This window comes from Haplochromis burtoni, unplaced genomic scaffold (genome assembly GCF_018398535.1).
Source record: "Haplochromis burtoni strain Fernald_Lab_line unplaced genomic scaffold, NCSU_Asbu1 Contig_199, whole genome shotgun sequence".
NCBI lineage: Eukaryota > Metazoa > Chordata > Actinopteri > Cichliformes > Cichlidae > Haplochromis > Haplochromis burtoni.
The window spans coordinates 527,344-551,740 of record NW_024582560.1 but is presented as its reverse complement, the minus strand read 5'-3'; the positions used below and the strand labels follow the sequence as shown (position 1 = coordinate 551,740).

Below are 24,397 nucleotides of genomic sequence, written 5' to 3'. Positions count from 1 at the left end.
TGATTCATATGATTAAAACATTTAATACCTGCATCTTTTTCTCCCTCACCATACTGGTGAAGCCTCCACTGTCACGGTTCTGGGTCGGTTCGACCCAGCATTTTGAGTTCTCTTGTTTTGGTTTAATTTTGAATGATCGTTTTGTTCACTGGTGCTTTGTTGATCATTATTATTATTTATCTATTGTTTCTGTGATTCTGGTTTTGGTTTTTGCTCTCAGGTTTTGTGTTCTCATGTTTGCTGTGGGTTTTGATCTGTGTCTAGTCTGCGTCTTTGTGTAGTGATTTCTTGTTTCCTGTTTTATTGTGAAGGTCTGCGTCTCATGTGAGTGTGTTCAGTTTTACCTCCCTCGTCTCATCTCGTTAATTACTCCCAGCTGTGTCCCCCACCTGTGTGTAATCTCCCGGTGTTTCTCTGAGTGTATTTAAGTCGTGTCTTCTGTCATAGTAGTTGCTGGCCCGTCTGTGTATCCACCGTGTTTCATCTGTGTGTTCTCCCTGCTGTCCATCGTCACTTACCTCTGCTCATCCTCCTTCATGTTCACATCCTGGTTTGTGTTCAGTAGTTTAGTTGTTCTCAGTTTAGATAGTCTTCAGTCCCGTTTGCCGTTTCTCTGTTTGCATTTTGTGTCCAATAAACCACCTTCTCACCTTCACGAGTGCCTGCGACTGGATCCTCCTTTGTTATCTCCACACGGCTCATCTCACTCGCCGTGTCATCCGCTTCTTTTAAACATGTCTCAGTGCAGTCCTTCGCATGTCCTTCGCATTGAAACAGCTTTTCCGTCACAATCCTTTCTTTGTGTTTTGTGAGGTTTTTCACTACTTCTATTGTATTTTATTCAACTTCCGTTGTGTTTTGCGAGCTTTTTCAGCATTTCTTTTTTATTTCATCTTGTTTTCTTAAGTCGCAGTGCATCTGCCCTCTCAGGATTACCGTGTAATTCACAATGCAAGCTGTGCTGTTTGTGGTCAACGTGAAGCTACATGACGGCTAGAAGATTTCAATGTAAATTTAAGCTGATGATGTTGATTAAATTCATTCATCAAACTTTAACTTTTATTGTAGCTTCATACATACAAATCCACAAAGGCCTGGTGTATATTTACATATATATATATTCAGTTTAAACTGTTGTCTGCGATTATCCTGAAGATTAATGTTTTGACATGTTGCCAGTGCAATGCAGTGTGACATTCTACTTATGACATTTTGATTTTTCTGCTGGGGGTCATCTAATCCCTGAGCAGCTCAGGGCAAGCCCTTTAGTTATCATTTCTGCAGCTGCATTTGTTATCTGATGTACCAGTGGGTGCAAGGTTTATTCCCACGAGCGATGCTCCGTTCTGTGATTGCAATTCCAGTCGCATCACAATGTTCAGTTCAAGGAGAAAAAAAACAGAAAAGGGTAAACCACTGAGTTGTTGTTTTTTTTTCTTTGATAGACAGAAAGAAATAGTGGGTGGAATAACCTGCCCATCAGTGCAGTATGTATGTGATAAGAATTAATATCACGGTGGTTGGTGAATTATAAAGCGTTATAACTCATTATTTGTCCACATTAACATAGTACATTAAATTAAACTGTAGAATGTAGACAGCAATTTACTGGTATAATATTAGATTTAGATCATATTCAAACCTCGTGGTTGGAGGTTTTGAAATTGAGTGCTTCACTTTTTTCATAACATTCAGTTTTTTTCTTTTTTAGTTAAAATGCCAGATTTACCTTTGAGTGTTAAATCTTTTGAGATTTGTAAGTACAACATGTAAGCAGAGCTGAGTGCACACGGGGTCAAACTGTCCAATGACAAAACAGGGTTTTCCTGGAAAGCCTTTAGAAGAGCAAAGGTCTAGACTGCCCTTGTGGAAAAGGAACTGGCAAAGGTTTTAGAGAGTACAGATTCTTACCTTTGCACTTTTTATTGGTCTTTTAAGAAAACATCTGCATATAGAAGTTTTTACTTTTTTGCTTTTTACTATTCCTCCCCACACTTTTAAACAAATATCTGTACTTTCTACTCTCTACTTCTATAGCATTTATACTCTTTCAGCATTCAGCAAACATCAGCAAACACACAAACTGTCTGTGTGCAGTTTGTCTCACAGTGTGTTACTAGCTAAAGGTCCAGCTGCTGTATTTCACAAGGTGAGATAAGTTCACTCAGAGATGGAGAAAGATGTAGAAAGGCAGGCGTGTTGGATTTGTATAGGATGTGTTTTTATAAAACAGACTAAGCTATGCTAACTTTGTGTTATTCAAACGTGGCATGAAAATACTGGGTAGTTCAGTGCAGGATAAACATTTTAGTTTGCAGTATTGTGATGAATTGACAGTAAAGCTGTGTTGGACTGATACACAGTGTCTGTGGTGCTCATGGTCAGAGTTAGACGGCATCAAGTGTAGCAGAGATGAAGCTGCATTTAAGCAGATGATACTTAGATTAATTAACCGAATGGCAACTTTATATCAGCTTTATGCTGCCCAGTGTAAAGATAATATAAACAGTATTGTGTCAGTGTCGGGGATGGACGTCAGCCAGGATAGCTCGTGAAACTGCTGACAACTTGGATTCAGCTGTAGAAATCCAGAGCAGCAGGTCAGCTGATCACATCAAGTACAGAAGGAGAATTTACTGAAGCTCACATTAGAAATTACTGTGAGTCGTGTTTCTTTTCCCTGTGCTGAGACACTACACAGATCTCAGGGTTCGCTCACCTGCACTGTAACCCCTGACGTTACTCATTTCACTGTTTAGGTGTTTAGGCAAAGTCAGCCTCTAACATGTAGGCGACAGAGAATCGTTACTTTTTTTATTCCCTTTCACTGCAGGTGTCTTTCATGGCAGATTTAAACTAATTCATTAGAATTATTTTTTAGATAATAGCCAGTTTTAGTAATAACTTCGATATTTGTATCAAGGTAAAAGAGACTTTGTTAAAACAAATCACCTGATAAAATTATTGACACTGACATTTATACTCAGCTGCATTTTGAATAAGAAAGGTTAAAAAATGTTTTATTACCAGTTAATTGTTGTAGTGGTTTTCCAAAAAACACAGAAATGCAGACAAAAACAGAGTTTATACAATTCTAAGTTTTAAAGTCAGTATTTGAAATGACCATCTTTACTCTGCAACACATATTGAACTCTCTTAGGCAAGCTTTCTTTTAATTTCTTGAAGTAGTCTTCAGGAATAGTTCTCCAAACTTCTTGAAGGACATTCAAAGATCTTTGGATGTCGGCTGCCTTTTGTTCTCTGTCGAGATGCTTCAGTAATGTTCAGGGTCTGGCCTCTGGGGAAGCCAACCTTTCATTGACTGGTTTTCTATCCAGGTGTGTCTTAACTGTACTGGCAGTGCGTATGGCATTGTTGTCATGCTTAAGAATGAAGCCACTGTCAATCAAATGGTAAAATCTGTCTGTACATTTCTGCTTTTATAATTACATCAGTGATGTCAAGATCTCCTACATCACAGGCCTGAATGATTCATAGGTCAGTGTTAGTGGCTGAAGTAACAAAAAAAAGTTCTCTGAAAATGATCAGGTATGAAGACTGAACTGAAGAGGGGCAAATTAGCCAATGACCAAAGAAAATCTTTGAGAGATATCGAGAAAGCCAGCTCAAAACCATAAAAAATGACAAACAAGTCTGAAAAATATAAAGAAATGAGCTGTCCAAGATGTACCCTACCTGTTGCCCTATGATTGACAAGTTGGGTTCTAATCCATGTAGATGCATAGATGGATCGGTGCGAGGGAGCTACAATTCTGGGCTACTTATAAGCAAAATGAAACATTACATTAAAGGTTTCCTCACAGAGAGACTGAGCTTTCACTTTTAGTAACAAACCAGTTTCCAGCGTTCCTGGTTGAGTCTAATTGTGAAGCATTTTTGCTACGCAGAAAAAAGTTGTAGATATTTAACCAGTTTAGAGACTACCAACACACCACCGTGACTTTATCCAGTGTAACCAGTAGTAATTTAACAGTGTTAGAATTTGCTATTATCCTGTACTTACACTTGTGGTTCTTTAACCATTCAGTTACATTTTCATTTTAACATCTCAACAAAGGTGAGTGATCTATGCAGATGAATTGACTGTCTGAACTTTAGTCCTCAGTAAATGTTTCATATACTCCGAACTGGAAAAGCATAATTTTTCCACTTAGGAAGCCAAGATTGTGCTATAGTTACCATAGTTACAGCAAAATCAAGTGAAGACGTGACTTTATTTATCATTCAAGCGCATCATCGTTTTTGCAGCTGTGAAATTATGATTTGGCTTCAGTGGAAAAAATTGATCCTTCGCTTAATTTGAGCATTTAATAATAAAGTTCTGCAGCGTTTTAATGCAAGTTTCAATCAAATGCTTTCTCCCATCCCAAGAATTTATTATGTTATCACAAACACACACACACACACACACACAGAAAGACGCAAGTTTCCATTCATGTGACCAGACTGGCTTTTCAAAGCACAATAGTCCCCAGTGTGAAACCTGCAGGAGATGGAGACTCTCTAGTTTGCATTTGAAAAATGATGGAAGGAGGCATGACAGTATGAGTTTCAGCACAGGCAACGAGTGCACAGAAAAACTCAGCACATCCACCCAAACACTTGCCAAGTCGAACCAGATTACACAGGATGGGGAGAAAATCTTGTCTCCCCAGCTCAAGATCTCTCCACCGCTGTTTCCCTGCTTTCACGAGCATCACCCTCCACATCCTCCCACACTTCCCAAAAATATGTCATTTGCATTTATTTATTTATTTTTTACTTTTTTTTAACTCACCGAGAAGCCAATTATGTGAATCTCCCTCATTCACTCCTTTTTTTTTTTTGTATACACGACGAGCATCACCATCTTTGTACAGTGAAAACAAATATCTGAAAAGACACTGTATTCAGAGCTGCCCATACAAATGCAAATTAACATCGACTGTTTCGAATGTTTGTAAGAACAACTTTTCATCGCCTTCACTGGCATAGAGGGATGAGTGCAAAGCTACACGGCTGAATTCACGTATCTTAAGGTAGAAGAAGCCGTGTCTTGTTTAAGACTGCAGAGGCTTACACGGAGAGCTTCTCAAAATTGAAACAGGCTGATTGAGATTGGTTAAGTGCTGCATTCATTTCAAAGCTGCACACCTAGTTAAAGCTCTGCTTGCTTTCATATCCACATAAAGCATGTTATTAAGGTGAATGCTGAATTTGAAGCTTGCCAGAATATTTCCTCTGGCATTTCACAAATTTGGAGCCTGTTGAACCACCAGCGGTTTATTTTCATCATAATACACTTTAAGACCCAGCATACTCATTCATATGTTTGGGAACTTTTATTCTAATAGTCAAGAGTTTTAAAGTTAAATCTAGCATCAGTAAAGCAAGAAAATAATAAACAGTTGTATTTTGGATTGTGTAGTAGAGGGCCACTTGTTTGCAGGGTAAATGGTTACAGCAAGGATCTACATTACACGAGTTGGCTGAACATTTGCAGCTGCATGTAGCTGATCACTACTGATTTTCTTCTTCTGCAGGAAAACTAAAAATTCAGCTTCAAAATGTTCACTCTGACACTGAGCAGAAGCATCTCTTCAGCCACAATCTCTTCAACTCCCTCTTGGTTTCTAACTCTATCTTGTCTCTTTCCGCCTTTGTGTGTCTCCACTTGCTCTCAGTTTGATGTCCGGTCTGGCTGCTCTGGATGCCAAGTGCTCCAGCCGCTTGGGAATAATGACCATTTCATACTACCTGTGGACCACCTTTGTTGCTGTGGTAGTTGGTATTCTCATGGTTTACATCATTCACCCGGGTGGAGCTGCACAGAAGGAGGATTCTGAGGACAGCAAGAAGCCAATGACCAGCTCTGCTGATGCTCTGCTGGACCTCATTCGGTAAGAGACCACTAATTATTTCCGTTATGCTCAGAGCGCTGCAAGTGTAGCGCCAGAAAATGCATAGACTATGTTAAAGAGAGTTGCCTAAGTGCTTGTTTTTATGTAGTCCCATGGAAGAAGGATGAAGGGAGTAAAAACTTGGCTGTATTTTGCTTTCTTTGGATTAATGTAAGTTTGTGTATTTAGTGTCAATAGTTCAAAAGCGAGGCTTCAGAGAAATCTGAGTCATTAGATGAACAAGATGTTGGGAAAGACTTTTGTTTAACTCATTAAAATTCAGCCTGTTGTTGCTTTTTTAACCAACATGGAAATCTTGTATTTAAAAATGAATAAAGCTTAAAAAATGCTTATGTACAATTTCATATCAACAAAGTCATGGAAAATAATCTTAAGAAAAACAATCTAGCAGAAAGAAAAAAAATCCATGGAGAAGATCGACTTTATTCAGAGCGAATCTAATTCACATGCTGTATTGCTAATGTGCGCGTTTTGGCTTTTGCGGATTTGCAAATGAAACAAACGTGTGTAGGTTATAGCGCGAATGAAAAGCAGATTTGCTCTGCGTGCTCATGGAGGCAGAAGTCAAGGAGGTGCTTGAGGTCGGAGTGTAAAGCCTGGAACCTTATGTGCCAGTGGGTTATTGTGCTAAGCTAATTAGTGCTGCTGAAGGGCTGGGTTGTTGTGCTAGAGATAGACCTGAAACATGACAGAGACTCACGGCAGGTCAGTAGACTAAAAGAAGAGTGGCTGAGGTGTGGACCTGTGCACAAGGATATCTGATATTTGTGGTTTTTTAACCTAAATGCACAGAATGGGAGGCAAACAAAAACATGGAAATGATGAATTATGAACAAATTTTGTTTTTTTGGAAAAAAAAAAAATAATGAACTTTTAAATAATAAAAATAAAATAGAGTTGGAAGACTCACTTCCAGTCACACTGTCAATAAGAGGGAGTAATAAACTGGCCAAGCCTATGAAATCCATCTATGACCTGATCATGTGCAGTGGTGAAGCTTTGTTGTTCACAGATTCTATGTGTGTGTGTGTGTGTGTGTGTGTGTGTGTGTGTGTGTGTGTGTGTGTGTGTGTGTGTGTGTGTGTGTGTGTGTGTGTTTGAGGGGGGGTTACAGAGCACAGCTGTGCTTTGGATTTATCCCGCAAAGCTTCTTTACAGCCTTCATCTATCATGCAGGTCTGCTGTATCACTCGACTGTCAGTGCTCGTGTGTGAATGTGTTGGATAAGCATCTATAATGAGCATGCTATGTAAGAATATGTGCATTCTTGGATTTATTAGGGGAACCCTGGGGTCAGAGTGTTTCATTAGCCAGCTTTGCTCTGATTGGATATCCCGCTGGTCCAATCTGTGCAGGATACTCACCGCAGTCTTGTGACTCACTCTGCAATGTTTCTGGAAATCTTTGCCATATGGTTTTTAACGTCACTCTTCTTAATGTACACGTACCCAGATGCAGTGTGGCTTTTAATCTCACTGCATCTTAAATGTGATGGTTGATTTCTGATTGTGGTTTAAATTCTGTGTCACTGTGGGATTTACCAGCAGCACTAATACAACGCAGACCTTGGACAGTAGTCTCTTTGCACAGAATACTACACAGGCAGTAGCTGCACGTAAACAAAGGGCACCTCATAACTCTCCTGTATTTATTAGACCACTCACTCGTCATTCATTGTGCATTTAGTGATCCCAGCAGCTCTTGACTTAAAAAACAAATACTTTATAAGTTATTAGTCATGTTTGTGTAGTATCTGGGATTTCCTTCCTACATATCGTGGAACAGCAATGATGTGCTGTGAGGAACCTGACTTTGTCTTCTGTCCTAAAGACACTGTGGCTCAGTGGCTTGGTCACATTTTAGGTACACCTGTTCAACTGCATCTTAACATAAATATATAATCAGCATATTAAATGGCAGAAATTCCATGCAAACTATTCAGTTCAGTTCAATTCAGTTTTATTTATACAGTGCCAGATCACAACAATAGTTGCCTCAAGGCGCTTTATATTGTAAGGTAAAGACCATACAATAATACAAAGAAAACAAAGAAAATCCCAACAACTGTATGACCCCCCCTATGAGCAAGCACTGTGGTGACAGCGGGAAGGAAAAACTCCCTTTTAACAGGACCATCTTTTGCACTGTAGTCTTTGTCCAACTTTAATAAAAATCATCTGCTCATTACTTAATTTTTTGTTACAGATAATTCATAAACTAAAGCATATTTAGCTTTTTATATAACTTCTATTTAAATAAAAAAGAATACCTTTTAAATACCTGACCCTCCTCTTCTGTCAGGATATAGTGCTACTAGACACCTGTCGCTGTGCTGTCTCAGCTCTTAAATCAGTGGTCGAAACTGAATTACAGAAAAAAACGTATTTAAAAAAACACCAAACTCTGACAATTAAATTACAGTGATCACGATGCAGGTCTGCTCACTTACTTTATATTCATCTGTGGTCTGCATGAACGTGGGGCCAATCCACATCCCAGCTTACACTGTGTAAGGATACAGTGACTCATTTGCTATTTATTACATGACAAAAACAGAGAGAGGACTAGTCGTATTAGTCATACTTAGAGTTTATGATGCTCTATCAATAACTCATTCTGGAAATATATAGTCATTAACCAACGTATCTCATTTTATCTTTGATCCTTTGAATGAGTTTGTCGGACAACCTTTCATTTCACCTCGATGGATGGTGGGCATCTGTTTTCCTCTCCAGAAAGAGATTGTTCTCTATTTTCTACTGTCCCCATTCTGCCTGCTCCTCTGTCTTCAGATTTCATCTGTCCGTGCACCTGAGTCCACTCTGTGGCAGCTCAAGAACTGAAGAACTCAATATTCTTTTCTTCAGAGATATGAGATGTGGAGATTTTCATTTGTCAGGACTGATAGGACTGATGCAGAAAAGTCTATTTACCAACAAAGCAAACTTTCAGTGTAATTTTATTAGAGTAAGACTTCTTGCACAGTAGTAATGATGCAGAATCCATAAAGAAGCTGTCGTCCTTCTTTGAATTTCTGATTTAATCAATCAAGTTTCTTCCTGTGGAGCTGTCTGCTTCCCCCCAGCTTCCTTACTAGACCCCCACCATTTGTCTTAATGTATGAGTGTGAGGCACCAAGGCATTATACAATAAAAAAATGTGAATAATACATAAGTAAAAGAAATTCCTATACACCCGTAATATCAAAGCCAATATAAAAAAGAGGAGATACACAGAAATAGCTTTTGTTAAAGCAAAGTTATAACTGTTCTATTTCTCTGCATTGATTACATTTCTGGGATTGTTAACCTACATTTTACTTTGGATCCATTACAATGTGTCTGCTATTCACTGAAAGATATTAACAAATTCCCTAAATTCTCTTTTATAGCAACATGTTTCCAGCCAACTTGGTCCAAGCTACGTTTCAACAGGTAAGCTCAAACACTGAAAGCATATATTTCTGTTACCCCCTAATCTTTAATCTAAACTGCAACGCCTCTTTATATTATCTTCTATTGTCCATTTATTTCAACGCATTTGCAAAAAGAATAAAATGAATTTGTTGCCGTGCGAGAATGCAAACACAAATGAGCGTGTTTCATTATCATGTAAGAATCTGGTATGTCACGTTCACTGTGCTCTGTTTTGGTTTCAAGTATCGAACCCAGAGAGTCGCAGAACTCATCCCCAAACCGACAGTCGCTCAGCTCCTGGATGAGACAACCACGCGGAGGGTCTACATTTATGGCATCCAGGATGACAATGGCACCGACACCCAGAACTTCTCCCTGGATCTAACGCCACCTCCTGACGTCATCGTGAAAACATCTCCCGGCACCAGCGAAGGCATGAATGTACTGGGGATCGTTATATTCTCTGCAACCATGGGTAAGTGTTTGACATGAATCCCACACGCACTAATATCCACAATGCACATGCATAAATATATATCTCAAAAAAGCAAACTTAAGTGAGGCCTCAAAGGGCCGATGATTTTGGTTTCCACCCACCATTGGTTCATTCATTCTGTGCTGTGCAGGGAACAAACAAATGTTTCCATTCTTATCACTTAATACTGTTGAAAACATCACTGCAGATGCATGCTTGCATTTTTTTTTTCCCGTTCAGGAATAATGCTGGGAAGAATGGGACCCAACGGAAGTGCTTTGGTCAACTTTTGTCAGAGTTTGAATGAGGCGGTTTTGAAGATTGTTGCCATTGTCATTTGGTAAGAGCAGTATTTTACAAGAAACCCCTAACACAAGAAAAGTAACAACATTTGTGAAGTTTTACTGATCAACTATAACTAACACTGATAAAAAACCTGCACTGTTTGCCATTCACTCATGTTAAATTTGAAATATTCTGATATTAGTTAGATCAGACTTTTTCGTATTTAGGTAAATGTCTCAACAACAATTGGATGGATTACAAAAAAAAGGTGAAACAGACATGCCCCACTTTAAAGCCTTCATCTAGTGAAGGTTTATTGTAACGATGCTAGACTAGTCATTTATTGGCAGCCTTTTATCTGTCCACTACTTGCAAATGTTAGCATCCTACACATTATATTAAGATCATAGGTCCTTGAAACTAGTAACCACCAGCATATTAAAATTGTTTGGATTAAATATGTCAACATGCTAATATTAGTATCACTGTGTTCAGCAGTCCTTCCCTCCTCCTTTCTGCAGGTATTTCCCCTTTGGTATTGTGTTTCTGGTGGCTGGAAAGATCTTAGAGATGGACGACCCTTCGGCCATGGGGAAGAAGTTGGGCTTTTATGCCATCACTGTGGTAATGGGCTTGGTGCTGCACGGACTGTTCATCCTCCCGGCCATGTACTTCTTCATCACCAAGAAAAGCCCGATAGTTTACATAAGAGGCATTCTACAAGCCCTTCTCATCTCCTTGGCCACTTCCTCCAGGTAAAGCATATGACTTTGCAGATCTACAGGTCCTAAATTATTGTTATTATTATTATAAAGCTTGATGCGCAGACAAATGCACACATTTATTTAAAAACTGTGTCTGTAAATGAATCATCAGGACTTCTTTCACACATGTACCTACTACATTTAGTCAGTTACATTTTTCTTTGATGTGAATGCCCCACTACAATAAAAATCCTGTAATTTTAACACACTGTGGAGCTAATGTGGCTGAGCTGTGTCAGAATTTTGATGAGGGGGCGATCATGGCTCAAGAGTTTGTCCTGTAATCGGAAGGTTGCCAGTTCGAGCCCTGGCTCCAACAGTCTCGGTCGTTGTGTCCTTTGGCAAGACACTTCACCCGTTGCCTACTGGTGGTGGTCAGAGGGCCTGGTGGCGCCAGTGTCCGGCAGCCTCGCCTCTGTCAGTGCGCCCCAGGGTGGCTGTGGCTACAATGTAGCTTGCCGTCACCAGTGTGTGAATGTGTGGATGACTGTGTATAGTGTAAAGTGCTTTGGGGTCCTTAGGACCAAGTAAAGCGCTATACAAATACAGGCCATTTACCATGTGGGGGGAGTGTTAGGCTTTATGTCCCATATAAACTCAGCTGGCTTTTTTCGTAGCATTTTCTTGTGGTACATATATGCAAAATCACCTCAAAGGGTCTCAAAGAAAAAGAAAGAAAAAAAATCACTGGTAAATGTTCATGTATTACATTTTTCCATGCCATTAGGATGTTTCCCAGAAGAAAAGAAAACAATGATGACCACCTTATAATCTGTATAAGCCTCCATTTATGGTCCAGCAGAAATATCAACACAAAGAGAGGGCCAAGGCCAAAGAAAAATTGCTTTTATGCTCTATTAGGAACAAAAATAGAGGAAATTAAATGGATGTTTGTTGGTGATTTTTTTTTTCTGTAACCCTAACATAATACTCCACCTCAGGGCTGTCTTTTACACTGTATTTACTGATATATTTCTTTCCAACCACGCTGCAACTCGCAGCCTTTTAGTGTGTTTACTGCATTTAAGTCCACGGTCAATGCCACAAACATGTGTTCAGAATAGCCAGGAAATCTTTTTGTTACTTGTCCTCACTAAAACTAACAATAACAGTCACGCTGAGCAGTGTCACATCAGGGGTTATAAACTCATTAAGTCGACAGAGGTTTATTGAATCGCGAGCAGTGTTTGCAGAGTATGACCAAACACAGAAAAAAGAGTAAGCCAGAATCCCAAACACCTACAAGGAGTTTGAGAATATATAAACCAGTCTAAAAGCAGCAGCACTATGTTTAGTTGTGAAGTTTACCTTTATTCTTTCAGTTACAGCTCTGGTTCTGAGAAACTCTAAGGACTGTAAATTTTTGCTGCCTGCAGGAGAAAACAAAAAGAAAGCAAGAAAGAAAGACAAAAAGAAATACATTTAAAAACCTAAATCTTCATCCAGCATACTTATTATTATTTCCTTGCTTACAGATTCCCACTTTACACAGAAAAATAGGAGCTACTTGCTTTATTCATGCTTTTATTGTTTGTTTTGTCAGTGGCTTGAACCCAAGAGACATTTCCTGCTATAACACAACTGATTACACTGTCTACTTTTTCTTTCCCTCCTGCAGCTCTGCTACTCTGCCTATCACCTTCAAGTGCCTCCTTGAGAACAACCATATCGACAGACGCATCATCCGCTTCGTGCTGCCGGTCGGGGCCACTATCAACATGGATGGTACGGCGCTCTATGAGGCCGTGGCAGCCATCTTCATCGCCCAAGTGAACAATTACGAACTGGACTTTGGGCAAATCATCACCATCAGGTAAGGGGCATCACAAGTCAAAAAATCTAACTCATAATGGGATGTAAGCAAGTAAATGTGCACAGTTGCAGTTGGTGGATCAATCCAAACATCGATAGTACTGATACCAACGCTGGTATTGCTATCGGATTGATACTGGTGCAATAGGATTGATATTTTGTTCAGTATGTAGCTCACTGAGTTGTGTTAAATAAAGCATTTTGGGGGGAAATTAAACATTTTAAACAACAGAAGCTGACCTAAAGTGCTTTAGAGACAGGCACACTTACATTTCAGTTCTCCAAAAAGTAGAAGAAGCTGAAAGGTGTGACTATTCACTTCTTAAATCACGACACACTGCTCTCCACTACATGCTCTTATAGGTTAAAAATACTGGTACCTGGTATCTGCAATCCTGGCCCTGTATTTACTTGGTATCGGATTGATACTAACATACTAAACCATTTTCTAACAGCTGCTTCTATAATTTCACTCACTTTCTTGCATGGCTTAAATAAATGTATTGGAATAAAAGAAGAGATTGCATTTTACACATCAAATGTTATGAATTTAATGAATGCATTCTGTTAAAATAATTACACAATGGCTCCTGTCCATCTGGAAACATTTTCTAAAATGTTTAGTAAGATAGTGGTTGTGTAATGGTTTGTGTAGCGGATAGTGGTTGTGGACAACAACGTAGAGTTTAAACACATTTGCCTATATGCACACTCCAAAATTATTGCTTCCGCTCATAAACATGAAGCAAAAAGTTGTAGGTAAAACACAAATGAAATATATAAAATCAGAGGTTTATTTATTAAAATATTTAATCATTAAGGAAAAAAGGTGACAAGTACATTTTGACATGATTCCATTAAATGTAACATTTTATATTGTATTTATCTTACAAAATTACACAGAAACTTTATGTGTAATCCAGCGTTTTGGACTTAAATAATTTTTTGAGTGTAGAATTCATTCCTTGGGGATCTGCTCTTTGCCTAGGACTAAAGGTCAGGATAGTTCAAACTACAGATCCTTTAATCAAAATTAAACCTTCATGAAGTCACAGTGGTAAAATTCAAATTCATTTGGAAATCTTGTCAGGCTCACCCCCAGATTTGTAGTACTTGCTAAGAAAAAAGGTGTTTTCATTAAACGCAGATAATTTATCTTCTTTCTGTCAGCTGGTGTGCAGATGTCTGTTAAAAGGTACTAAAATCCACCACTACAAAAACTTCATTAAACACTGATTTACTCAGATTTAATTTAAATCGTATTTAAAAGAAATCTCAGAGAAATTATATTATTTTATTGTTAAATTATAGAGTTGCCACTTAATGCCTGAGAATTAACTCTGTAACTGGGAGCCTGGCACTGATTGGGAGGAATTATAGAGCTATTACAGAACCACTTACTTTATTTCTTGTCTTAGTATAATTCAAAGTCATGGTAAGAAGTTGAATCTCTCTTAATTTCTCTTAATAAAACAGAATTTTAAAAATATGTTACATTCAACAACGAGATATTTATATCTCAGCAGTCAGGGAGAAATTTATATGGGTCAAAAATGAACAGCAGGCATGTTTTTGGTGTTCTGTCTGCAACGTGAATAATAACGTCACACGTTCAGTTTAATTCTGAATTAATAAAAATATTGTGGGATTTACTAGATACACATATATGTAAATGTCACAAAGATTACGCCTCATGTGAGCTTCTTAGTCTGATCTGATTTCTGCTAAATCAGTCTGGAAGCCCTGGGGAAAAACAGACAGACAGAAAAAATATTGACAGGCCTCATCCTACCAACACCACAGCTCTGCAATATTCAGTCAAAAGTAAGCAAACCACCACCAACCCCTCCAGGCTCGGGCTAAGGGAAACGTCCTGTCCCTCCTCTGAATCGATGTCCTACTGTAATAATGTTAAGAGCAGACCTCTTCATGGCTGCTGTCTGTGCACACTCCCTCATAATCCCTTGGCAGTAAAACCCATATGACCTGTATTACTCAGCTCCCTTGTCACGGAGAATTATAATATTTTTTTCCCCCTCTGCATCCTGTTCGCGCGGTTTGGCTACTGACCACGTAGCTGCTCCATCTGCATGCTAGCCCAACCTGAACCCCAACCTCTTGTTCTTTCCAGGAGAAAGCTGTCAAATTGCACTCAAAAGTCCAGAAGCTCAAAACCGTCACTGTCCCAAAATATTTTAATTCTTTCTCCACAGTAGTGGACAAGGCATCTGAAACTTTACATAACTAAAATATGTAGTTCTACAATTAAGATTGTTATATAATATATCATTTTGTTGGATTAGCAGTGCAGCAGCATTTAAATGGTTGCAGTAGAGACAGATTGTGCTATTTTTCATAGGTACAAACTGCAGATGAGACGCTGCTAAGCTTGTTTCTCTGTGAGCTGAAAAAAATGGGTGGTAGGAAAGATGCTCTCTGCGTATAAATAGTTTAAAAAGAGTAACTGATACTAGATACTAGATACTTTCTTACTGGGAGCATATACAGGCTTTAAAGAGAAGCTTGTGATCGTGACAAGAAGTCACGTACATGGGTTTCCAGAAAAGTTTTAAATTCTGATGCCGTTCCTTTGGGATCTTCAGATACTGTAAAAACTTTAACACGATTCTTGTTTCAGTTTGTTTTCTATTGTTTGAACATACATAGTTTTTGTTTACTTTTTATTAGTTTCAGTTTTAAATTAAGTGTATTCAATTACTTTGTCAGAGGTAAGACCTCGTAAAATGTTCCAATAAAAACACAGAACTTTTTCAAGCACCTGAGTCACACATGTACCTACTACTACACATGTACCTGTGTTATCGACATCTAGCGTCTCAATAACAAAGTCCATCAATGCCTCATCAGACAAGTTGCATTAAAATTTAACAAACTACAAAAATACTAAAACATCCCTGTATTCTTATTACGCTTTGTTTTCTAAGATCACAAAATCGTATCAGTGTTAAGCTTTTAGTTGAGTCTTCTCTTTGCCACATTAGTTAATTTAAATGTTTTCACATCTAGCTTTCATTTAGTTTAGGTTAACTGTAATAACCTCGCTGTCTACACAGATGACTAATTAATATTGTGCTGAACACAGTCCAAACGATTCAGTAAACTACATCAGTGTCTGCTGTTTACAATCATAGTCAAGTTGCTAACAGACGTTTTCACTATCCCTACTAATTGATGTTATCTTGTTGCATCTCTGTTGTGGCCAGTGCTATCCTCTATGCTGTTGCATGCTGGGGCAGGAGGTTGAGGGTCACAGACACCAACAGACTAAATAAACTGATCCACAAGCTCATTAATGTTGTGGGGAAGGAGCTGGACTCCGATAGGGTAGTGTCTGAGAGGCAGATGTTGTCCAAGATAAAGACAATGTTGGATAATAAGTCCCACCCACTCCATGATGTGTTGGCTAGTCACAGAAGCGCGTTCAGTGAGAGACTGAGATCACCAAAAAGCACCACTGAACGACACAGGAAATCATTCCTGCCCGTGGACATCTCCCTGTACAACTCCTCCATATAAAGCACTGTAAACACTGCAATAGTTACACCCTTTTTACACACACTCTTTTCTACTCTGGAATATTCTTGTCAATTTTCTTGATATTTATTTATAATCACCTCTGTTAATCCTTGATTTTTATAATTGAGTGATCTGTATATATTAGTGCTATTTCTTAAGTGTGTAAAATCTGTAACATAACGTTGCTATTTTTACCATTTCTTCTTGGAGCAACTGTAACTCACATAATTTCCTTAGGGATTAATAAAGTATTCTGATTCTGATTGTTTCAGGATGACCTGCCATTATCCAATCACACATCTGCTTACCTGCATCTTTTGCTCGTTTCTCCTCCTCTTCGTTTCTCTTTTTTTCTAAACTGAGCACCTGATGGCTTTGAACTTTTCTTGTCCATCTTCCATTTTAATTTTGCACTCCAGTATGAACACCCATCCCTCAGCCCGAGGATCACCACAACATTTCCCTAATAGACCTACACCTTAGTTCACAGATTCGCTTTGTCTGGGGTTTATTTTCTGGGATTTCGCACAAAACAGGAACAAATCATGAATACTTAATGGGCTTGGATTTACAACATTATGAATGAAATGTGCTCTACTTGGAAGCAGCACGGCCCCCCTCCCCTTTCGACAGGTTGTGTGTGAGACTTTAAATCATCAAACTGTAAATTTTAATTTTGTTTTTATTTTGTTTTATTTTGCGAGCTGGTTATTAGATGCTGCTCCAGCCAGCCAGAGAATCCCCCGCTCTCTCCTCCCTGTGCTGCAACTGCAAGCAGCAGGCGCACCCTGCAAAGGGAGGGCGACCTTACTCCCAGCAAATGGGCGATAGAAAGCCGATCGGTGCCTATGCCATTCCCAAAATGCGCTGGCTGATGTCGGGGCAGCATGAGCACGAGCAAAACTTTTTTTCCAGATGCCGCCCTGGGCAACCGCACATGTTGCCCATATCAAAAACCGCTACTGGCTACACTAATGCTTCTTAGTTTGGTTAGCAAGCTAAATCCATTAACGGATATCCTTGGATATCCTTGTGAACTGACTCATTTTGGAGGCAGCCTCAAGTGGCCATTTAGTAACTGTTGCTTTTCACACTTCTCCTCTGGCTTCATTTCTAAACCCCAGAGGATGTAACGTGACTGCTACAAATAATAGAAAAAATATTAACCTTTTTAGGGATCTAATTTAAAGTGAGTCAGTTAGAAGCAAAAAAAGAAAAGAAAAGCTGGAGGTGGAGGCAGTTTTCTAAGAACGTGGTTATGCTGTCTAGCAATGTGCTGGGATAGTTTTTCTGTTGCTTAGAAAAATCAAAAGCTAGAAAACTGGAGCCTATTTTTTTCTACCTCTGAAAACAAGGACCCAGTGTTCACAGAAATGTTTATGTCATGCCACTTTTCAGCATCTGTCATGCTAGAGTAGAAAATGAGCAAACACTGTTAAGGGGAGTGATGCATATTGAAATTATCTTACCATACACCAGCTTTGGATTAGTTCATGCCCTTCTTATAAGCTGATCGTGTGTATTTGTGGACAAAATATCAATCTGCTGAAACTGCTGCTGCCAAGTAAATATGGATGAGTAATTAGAGCTATATTGCACTCTGCACTGAAGAAAAAAGTTATGCATGGCACATACAGTATGTATTAAAGTAATTCAGAATTATAGTTCTCCACGGTCCCTATGTCTGCTTTATTTTTCCATCCCTGAGGTTTCAGTGCTCACAAACAGATCTGCACCTTCATCTCAGGGAGGTCATATATAAGGACGTGTTCCTGTATATCCTTTGAAGATAAACGTACCCGACTTTCTCTCTCTGTTCTCTCAGCATCACTGCCACGGCCGCCAGCATCGGTGCAGCTGGAATCCCACAGGCTGGTCTTGTTACCATGGTGATCGTGCTGACCTCTGTGGGTTTGCCCACTGATGACATCACTCTCATCATTGCTGTCGACTGGGCTTTGTAAGTAAAGGTTAATTTTTTCTCTAACAGCAATCATCATAGCTAACAACCAGTAACTCTTAGCTTCTTGCACAGAGGTTGAAAAAAGCAACAATCAGCAAAATATCAGGAATACACACTAACTTGTTATAGGGTGTATAAACCACGGTCTTCATCAGTCTTCACTGCGAATAACGTTTGACCTTGTTGTGTAGGGATCGATTCAGGACCATGGTCAATGTGATGGGCGACGCTCTTGCCACAGGAATCATGGCTCATATCTGCAGAAAGGATTTTGTCAAAGAGGGAGAGCAGGTGAGAACATCTAAGGTTAGATCAGCGGACCTCGATGCTGCAAGCAATCCCCGCATTGTTTTCTCAAGGTCTTCCTGACCTAACTATAGTAGCATTTGTCTTCCTCTGAAAGACAGACAGAAAACAGAATGTGACAATATTTCCTTTTCCGTACACTCCAAACTCCAAAAGTAGTACAACAGATTTACCCTTTATTTACTTTCTTGATGAAAGTAAAAACTAGATATTATTCTCATGCGGTTAAGTATTCTCCCTGGATAGCTTTTCTTAGCAGAAAGATTGGAAGCAGAGGAATAGGAACTGCAAAACCACAAAAACGAAACACAACTTTTATTTGTGATTGGCCACCAATTTCCACTTCCTCAAATTCTGTTGGATAATCAAGGCTAAGTAAATCACAGCTCTAGTAAAAAGAGCGCCAAGAGAGAGATATGACTCAGCTTATATATTAGCAGTGTATTAACATTATGAACAAATCATTTATAATGGATAAAAACATGTTAGATAACCACAGCATTTTACTATAATAATAGGCTAAAATGTACTTACTGTATCTGCCATCACTAAAGGGAGCCAATCGGGGATTATTATTAGTCTGCACATTATTATTCTGATAATGGCGGGCAGCAAAACAAGCAGCAAGAAAGTAGATTTGATGCTTATAGCCAATTCTGTCATAGCTGTCAATGCATTAACTCTAGCAGAGAGTATATGCAGTAATGACTAGCTATTCACAGATTACTGTGCAAACATCTTGAGCTGCCCCTTTTTATCTTGGTAGGAAAATGGAAAAAAAGCATTTACAAAAACAGATCGAAATACAGTATATGAAGAAAAGGCGGAGTTTTTATAACTCTAATGAGCTTAAGAGTCAATATTTGGTATGATCACCTTTCATCTTCAGCACAGCCTGAACTCTCTTAGGCAAGCTTTCTTTAAGTAGTCTTCACTAATAGTTCTCTGGGCCTGGAGGACATTCAAAACTCTTCTTTGGATGTTTCTGCCTTTTGTTTGGTTCTTTGTCTGGATGATCCCATGCTGCTTCAATAATGTTGAGGTCTGGCCTCAGGGGAGGCCAATCCATAACTGATAGTGTGCTATTGTGTGTTTTTGCATCCATCTCACTCTGTCCCTAGCATCTTGTTTTGTCACACCAGCCCTCTGCCTGTCCTCCTTCAATACACTGATCAATATCCTTTTCAATATCCTTTGTCCAATGTTGGTGCAATTTATTCAGAAACTGAAGAAATACAAAATGTCCATCAATCACTCTGAGTCTGGAGCTCCATGCTCTTGCCTGATGGGTTGTGGATGATCATGAGAAAGGTGGTTTATCAGTACAGAACTATATGAATGAACTAATGATCTGAAGGCAGCTGGGACCACAGTCACCAGCAACACTATTGGTGCTAATGGAGTGCAGTCTTGCAGTGCCCACAAGGCAGAGATGGCGACTTGCACTCGCGACACTTCAGACTTGACTTAGACTCAAGGTTTGGGACTCAAGTCTTGAAAACCATTTTTTATCCATGTAAAAGGGTAAAATTAAGATGTAAATAAGGGACAGACCACAGCCCTGAATTGCACATTGTTTCATGAGACGGTGCATTTTTCTCTGTTAGTTAAGGAAATGTTCTGAATATGCTAATAATTTGTGAATTTTTGTTTTTAAATTAATCGGCTGCGAGGACTCTAAATGTCATAAAGATTTTTTTTTTTTTTAACCTTTATTTAACCAGGAAAAAAATCCCATTGAGATTAAAAACCTCTTTTTCAAGGGAGTCCTGGCCAAGAGGCGACAACACGTTAAAAAATTTTTACACAACCCTTTCCAAAGGTTGCATAGTACAGTAAATGCACAGTAAAATAAATGAAATGTTTCTTAAATCTTTGTTGTCCATACATATAGTAAGATATTAGAGAAGTCCAGACACTTTTCTTTCCAAGCTCTTTAGACCACCATGACCTGGATGACTGAGAACCTTCACAGACAAAAGATATTAAAGTGTTTTTTTCAAACAACACTCGAGCAGAGATAGCAGTAACAAAGCGACAAAGACTGTTATAAGTCAGTCACTTAGTGAGGTGAAGAGATGCCTATGAATCAGAAAGTTGAGCTACAAACTAGGTTAGTTAACATCCTGCATCCGGTTGTAACAAGCAATAAAGTTTAAAGTGTAAATTTATCAACTTCAACTGAGCAGTTTTTCACTTTGCTTTACTTGTGTCTATTCTTTTTAACTGCAACAGCCCTCTTGAGTGAGTACGCTCTCATCACTTCAAATGCTGTGGTGCATCAACACAGCACATATAACACATAACAAGTTGTTATAGTGGGACTAGTTGGTGTTTATCTGACAATAGAACGTCACTTTCATCCATTATACACTTGAGACTTGCCCCTCAAAGACTTGTGCACCTCTCTGCCACAAGGTCCCGCTGCTCAAGAAGGCACATGCACACTTCTGTCTTTAATTTTCCAGTGAACATCTGAATGGTCAGATCAAACCAAAACCGAGCTCTTTGGCATCAACTCACCAATCATGTTTGGAGGAAGAGAAATGCTGAGTATGACCCAAAGAACGCCATCTTCACAGTCAAGCACAGAGGTGGAAACATTATGCTTTACGGCTGTTTTTCTGCTGAGAGTATAAGACGGCTACACCACAGTGAGGGGCCAGTACCAGAAAATATTGGACAAGAACCTCTAACGCTGGGTCATGGATGGGTTTATTGCCCACCCTCCCACTCTTCATCCTCTTCATAGCTGCCCTTGCTTCCTCCGTACTAATCCTCTGCGCTAACTGTCCTCCATGTGCCTTCCTCTATCTTTCATTTTCTTCATTTATCACCTTCTCAATGTACTCCTTCCATCTTCTCAACACACTTTTCACTCATTAGTAAATATCCAGCTCTGTCCTTAATCACCCTAACCTGCAACACATCTTTTCCAGCACAATCTCTCCATCTAGCCAATCGATACAAGTCCTTTTCTCCTTAGTCCAGCCTCACATAAAAATCCCTATAAGCCTTTTTCTTTGCATTTGCCATCTGTGTTTGCCACACGCCAGCCTCCCAATACTCCTGTCTACTTCGTCTCCCCGACTAACCAACTTTCTTTGCTAATGTCTTTCTTTAAATATCTCATTTTACTTTGTCATTCTACGAGCATGCCTCTTTTTCTATAGTTCCTAATCTCACCTGCACACAGCAGCAAATATAAATGGGAAAGTTTACAATATGGTAGTAAGACCTGCTATTATATATGGTTTGAAGACGCTGGCACAAAAAACTGATCTGGAACACTGGAGATGAAGATGTTAGTATCTTTCATTTGTAGGGACCAGAATGCACAGGATTCCAGTCCACACTTAAACGATACATGAGTCTGTGTTAAGTAGCTTAATAAATAAAAGACATCCATTGAAAATAGTCAGCTATAAGGACTGGATTGAAAAGGAGTGAAAAAACAGTCAAAGAAGACTTTCAGAAAGCCTGAAGAACAAAATAAAAAGAAATGAGGGGTGGCTCAAAACTTTTGCACATACTCTATGCACCTTTTAGGATCTGTGGTCAAGATAAAGAGTACATTGTTCATAATTTTAAAGGGTTAAATCCCTGGCTCTTCCAAGATCCTGGACCCTAAACTGCCCAGGATATATCAGCTGTTGTGTGAGAATGAATAAATTTGACTTAGCAGGAAGAAACCTCCGGCAGAACCAGAGTCAGAGGGGGCGGTCATCTGTCATGACCAGGTGCACAGTAAAAAAAAAATTTCTAAAAAAACAGTGATATTCCAGCAGCTGGGGCGCCAAAATAATACCAGAAAATACCAGAAAATAACTTTATTTTCAGTAATGATAATACAGTTTGTTGCCCTAATTTTACATGGGATTTTGCCTTTTTCAAGTGCTTTTAAACATTAAATTAGGAACAATTTAATGTGATTAAACAATGAAATTACCTATAAAAAAGGCCAATGAATGCACCAATATGAATAATAATACTTAAATGTACAGAAATACAGTTAACAGTTGGTTTAAATAATAATGGATTGCATTCATATGGCGCTTTATGAGACCTTCAAAGCGCTTTACAGTTCCACTTTATAATTCCACTTTATAATTCCCCTCTGGCCATCACCAGTAGGTGAAGTGCCTTGCCCAAGGACACAACGACCGAGAGCGTCCGGCAACCTTCTAATTACAAGGCGAACTGCCAACTCTTGAGCCACGATTGCCCTAAATAACAATAATGATAATAATTATTTAATGTAGAAAAAATTTATACGAATCATTTTATATATTTTTCCATAGCATTACATTTGAATTTAACAGTTCAATCTTTCAAATATTTGTGAAATTATGATGCATTTGTGAATGTATTTTAACAATCTAAATATGCACATGTACAGACAAATACATTTAAAAAACAAGAAAATTATGTTTTATTACATTACAGTGATTTTACGTTCATTTACATTTGACATGTAAAATCACAGTCTATTTATGTGAATTTAATGATATTCTGGAAGAACAGTACAAAACTGTAAAATACACAATAAAATACTTTTATATCACGATTTTTTTTACAGTGTGGGGGTGAGGGGAGCTGAATAAGGCCAATAAGACCATAAAATCCTTTCCTGTTGCATAAAAACTCAGTTCATTCACAATTTTAATTTGCTGTTTATTTTTAGTTCTTGTGGGTGTTGCCTGTTTATTAAGTGATTCTGACACTTCTTTTTGTTCATTCTCATGTCCATTAGGTGCCTCTTATATGTGAGACCAAACCCATGATAAGCATCCAGCAGATGATGAACTACCAGAACCAGAAGAACGGCTGCTACCAGCCGCCTCCACCGGGCAGCAAGCAGGACCACCTTTCCCCTGACGTGGCTCGCCTGATCCAGCTGGAGGAGGGGATTCGACCTGTAGAGAAGAAGAAACACGCTCACGCCTCTCACCACAAGAGAGAACACAGGGACAAGGACCACTGTTCCATTGACATGAACGGGCTGGAGACTAATGTGTAAAAAACGTTTGCTCTGTCAGAGTCTACCGGTACATCCATGACTGCAGGACCAGCAGGACAGGACGAAGCATTAAAGAGCCGAGGTGACCGAGTTCACATGCTTATCCCCTCGAGTGAGAGCAGCCATGAGTAGATGTATGCATGGAGGGAAAAAAGACTTTTTTTTCCTACATAACCCAAATGATGATCCACATTTGATTGTTTGTGTGTGTACATATTTATCATATATATACATATATTGGGTAGCAGCAGTGGCCATGTGCTACTCTGAAGGACCTTTTAAATCAAGAACAGACCCTGTGTGAGGACTGACTGTGATCAGCAGTCTTGAAGGACTCCATATGGAGAACACAACCAACTTATATCCAATGTAATTTAAAGGCACCTTTTCCTCCGTGGACTGCAGACAAAAAACAAACGGACATCAACTTATGTCTCTTTTTATGCTTTCTGATCTGGTTTGTATTTAGCATAATATTGGTTTTCTTTTTCTTTTTTTACATTTCTCTCTTCTTTTTGTTGACCATTGTGTTGTTTCTGATAAAAAGTTCCCCATTTGGTACATTTTTCAGCACAAAAAGACACAGCGGAACAAAACAAAACTGTTTTGCTATAGCTATTAGCCAAACGCACAGATGCATGAGTTAAGTCCATATTTTAGAAATATGCAAAACATGCAAAACATGTGATAGTCTAGCGCGGTGAAGAGAGGGCTAAGTGTTAAAGTAAAGCTATTGATCAACTGGTTGGTCTATGCTCCTACAGTCACCTATCGTCACAGGCTTTGAGTGGGGACCAAAAGAATGAGATTGTGAATACAAGTTGTGGAAACGAGCTTCCTCCAGTGAACTTGTTCATTCAGTAGAGGCTCACAGTAGAGCCAGTGCTCCTCTGCACTG

The 24,397-nt window shown here is 39.0% G+C and overlaps 1 protein-coding gene across 1 annotated transcript in view; it reads left to right on the top strand.

Moving 5' to 3' along the window:
* Window positions 1-24,391, top strand: part of slc1a7a (solute carrier family 1 member 7a) — a 38,845-nt gene extending 14,454 nt beyond the window's left edge. The window contains exons 3-11 of the mRNA XM_005935662.3: window positions 5,685-5,900; window positions 9,313-9,355; window positions 9,581-9,812; window positions 10,053-10,152; window positions 10,619-10,852; window positions 12,480-12,674; window positions 18,036-18,170; window positions 18,365-18,464; window positions 23,233-24,391. Coding sequence (XP_005935724.1) covers window positions 5,685-5,900; window positions 9,313-9,355; window positions 9,581-9,812; window positions 10,053-10,152; window positions 10,619-10,852; window positions 12,480-12,674; window positions 18,036-18,170; window positions 18,365-18,464; window positions 23,233-23,499 — 1,522 coding nt within the window. The 3' untranslated portion in view covers window positions 23,500-24,391. The remainder of the gene's footprint in view (window positions 1-5,684; window positions 5,901-9,312; window positions 9,356-9,580; window positions 9,813-10,052; window positions 10,153-10,618; window positions 10,853-12,479; window positions 12,675-18,035; window positions 18,171-18,364; window positions 18,465-23,232) is intronic.
* The last annotated feature ends 6 nt before the right edge of the window (window positions 24,392-24,397 follow it).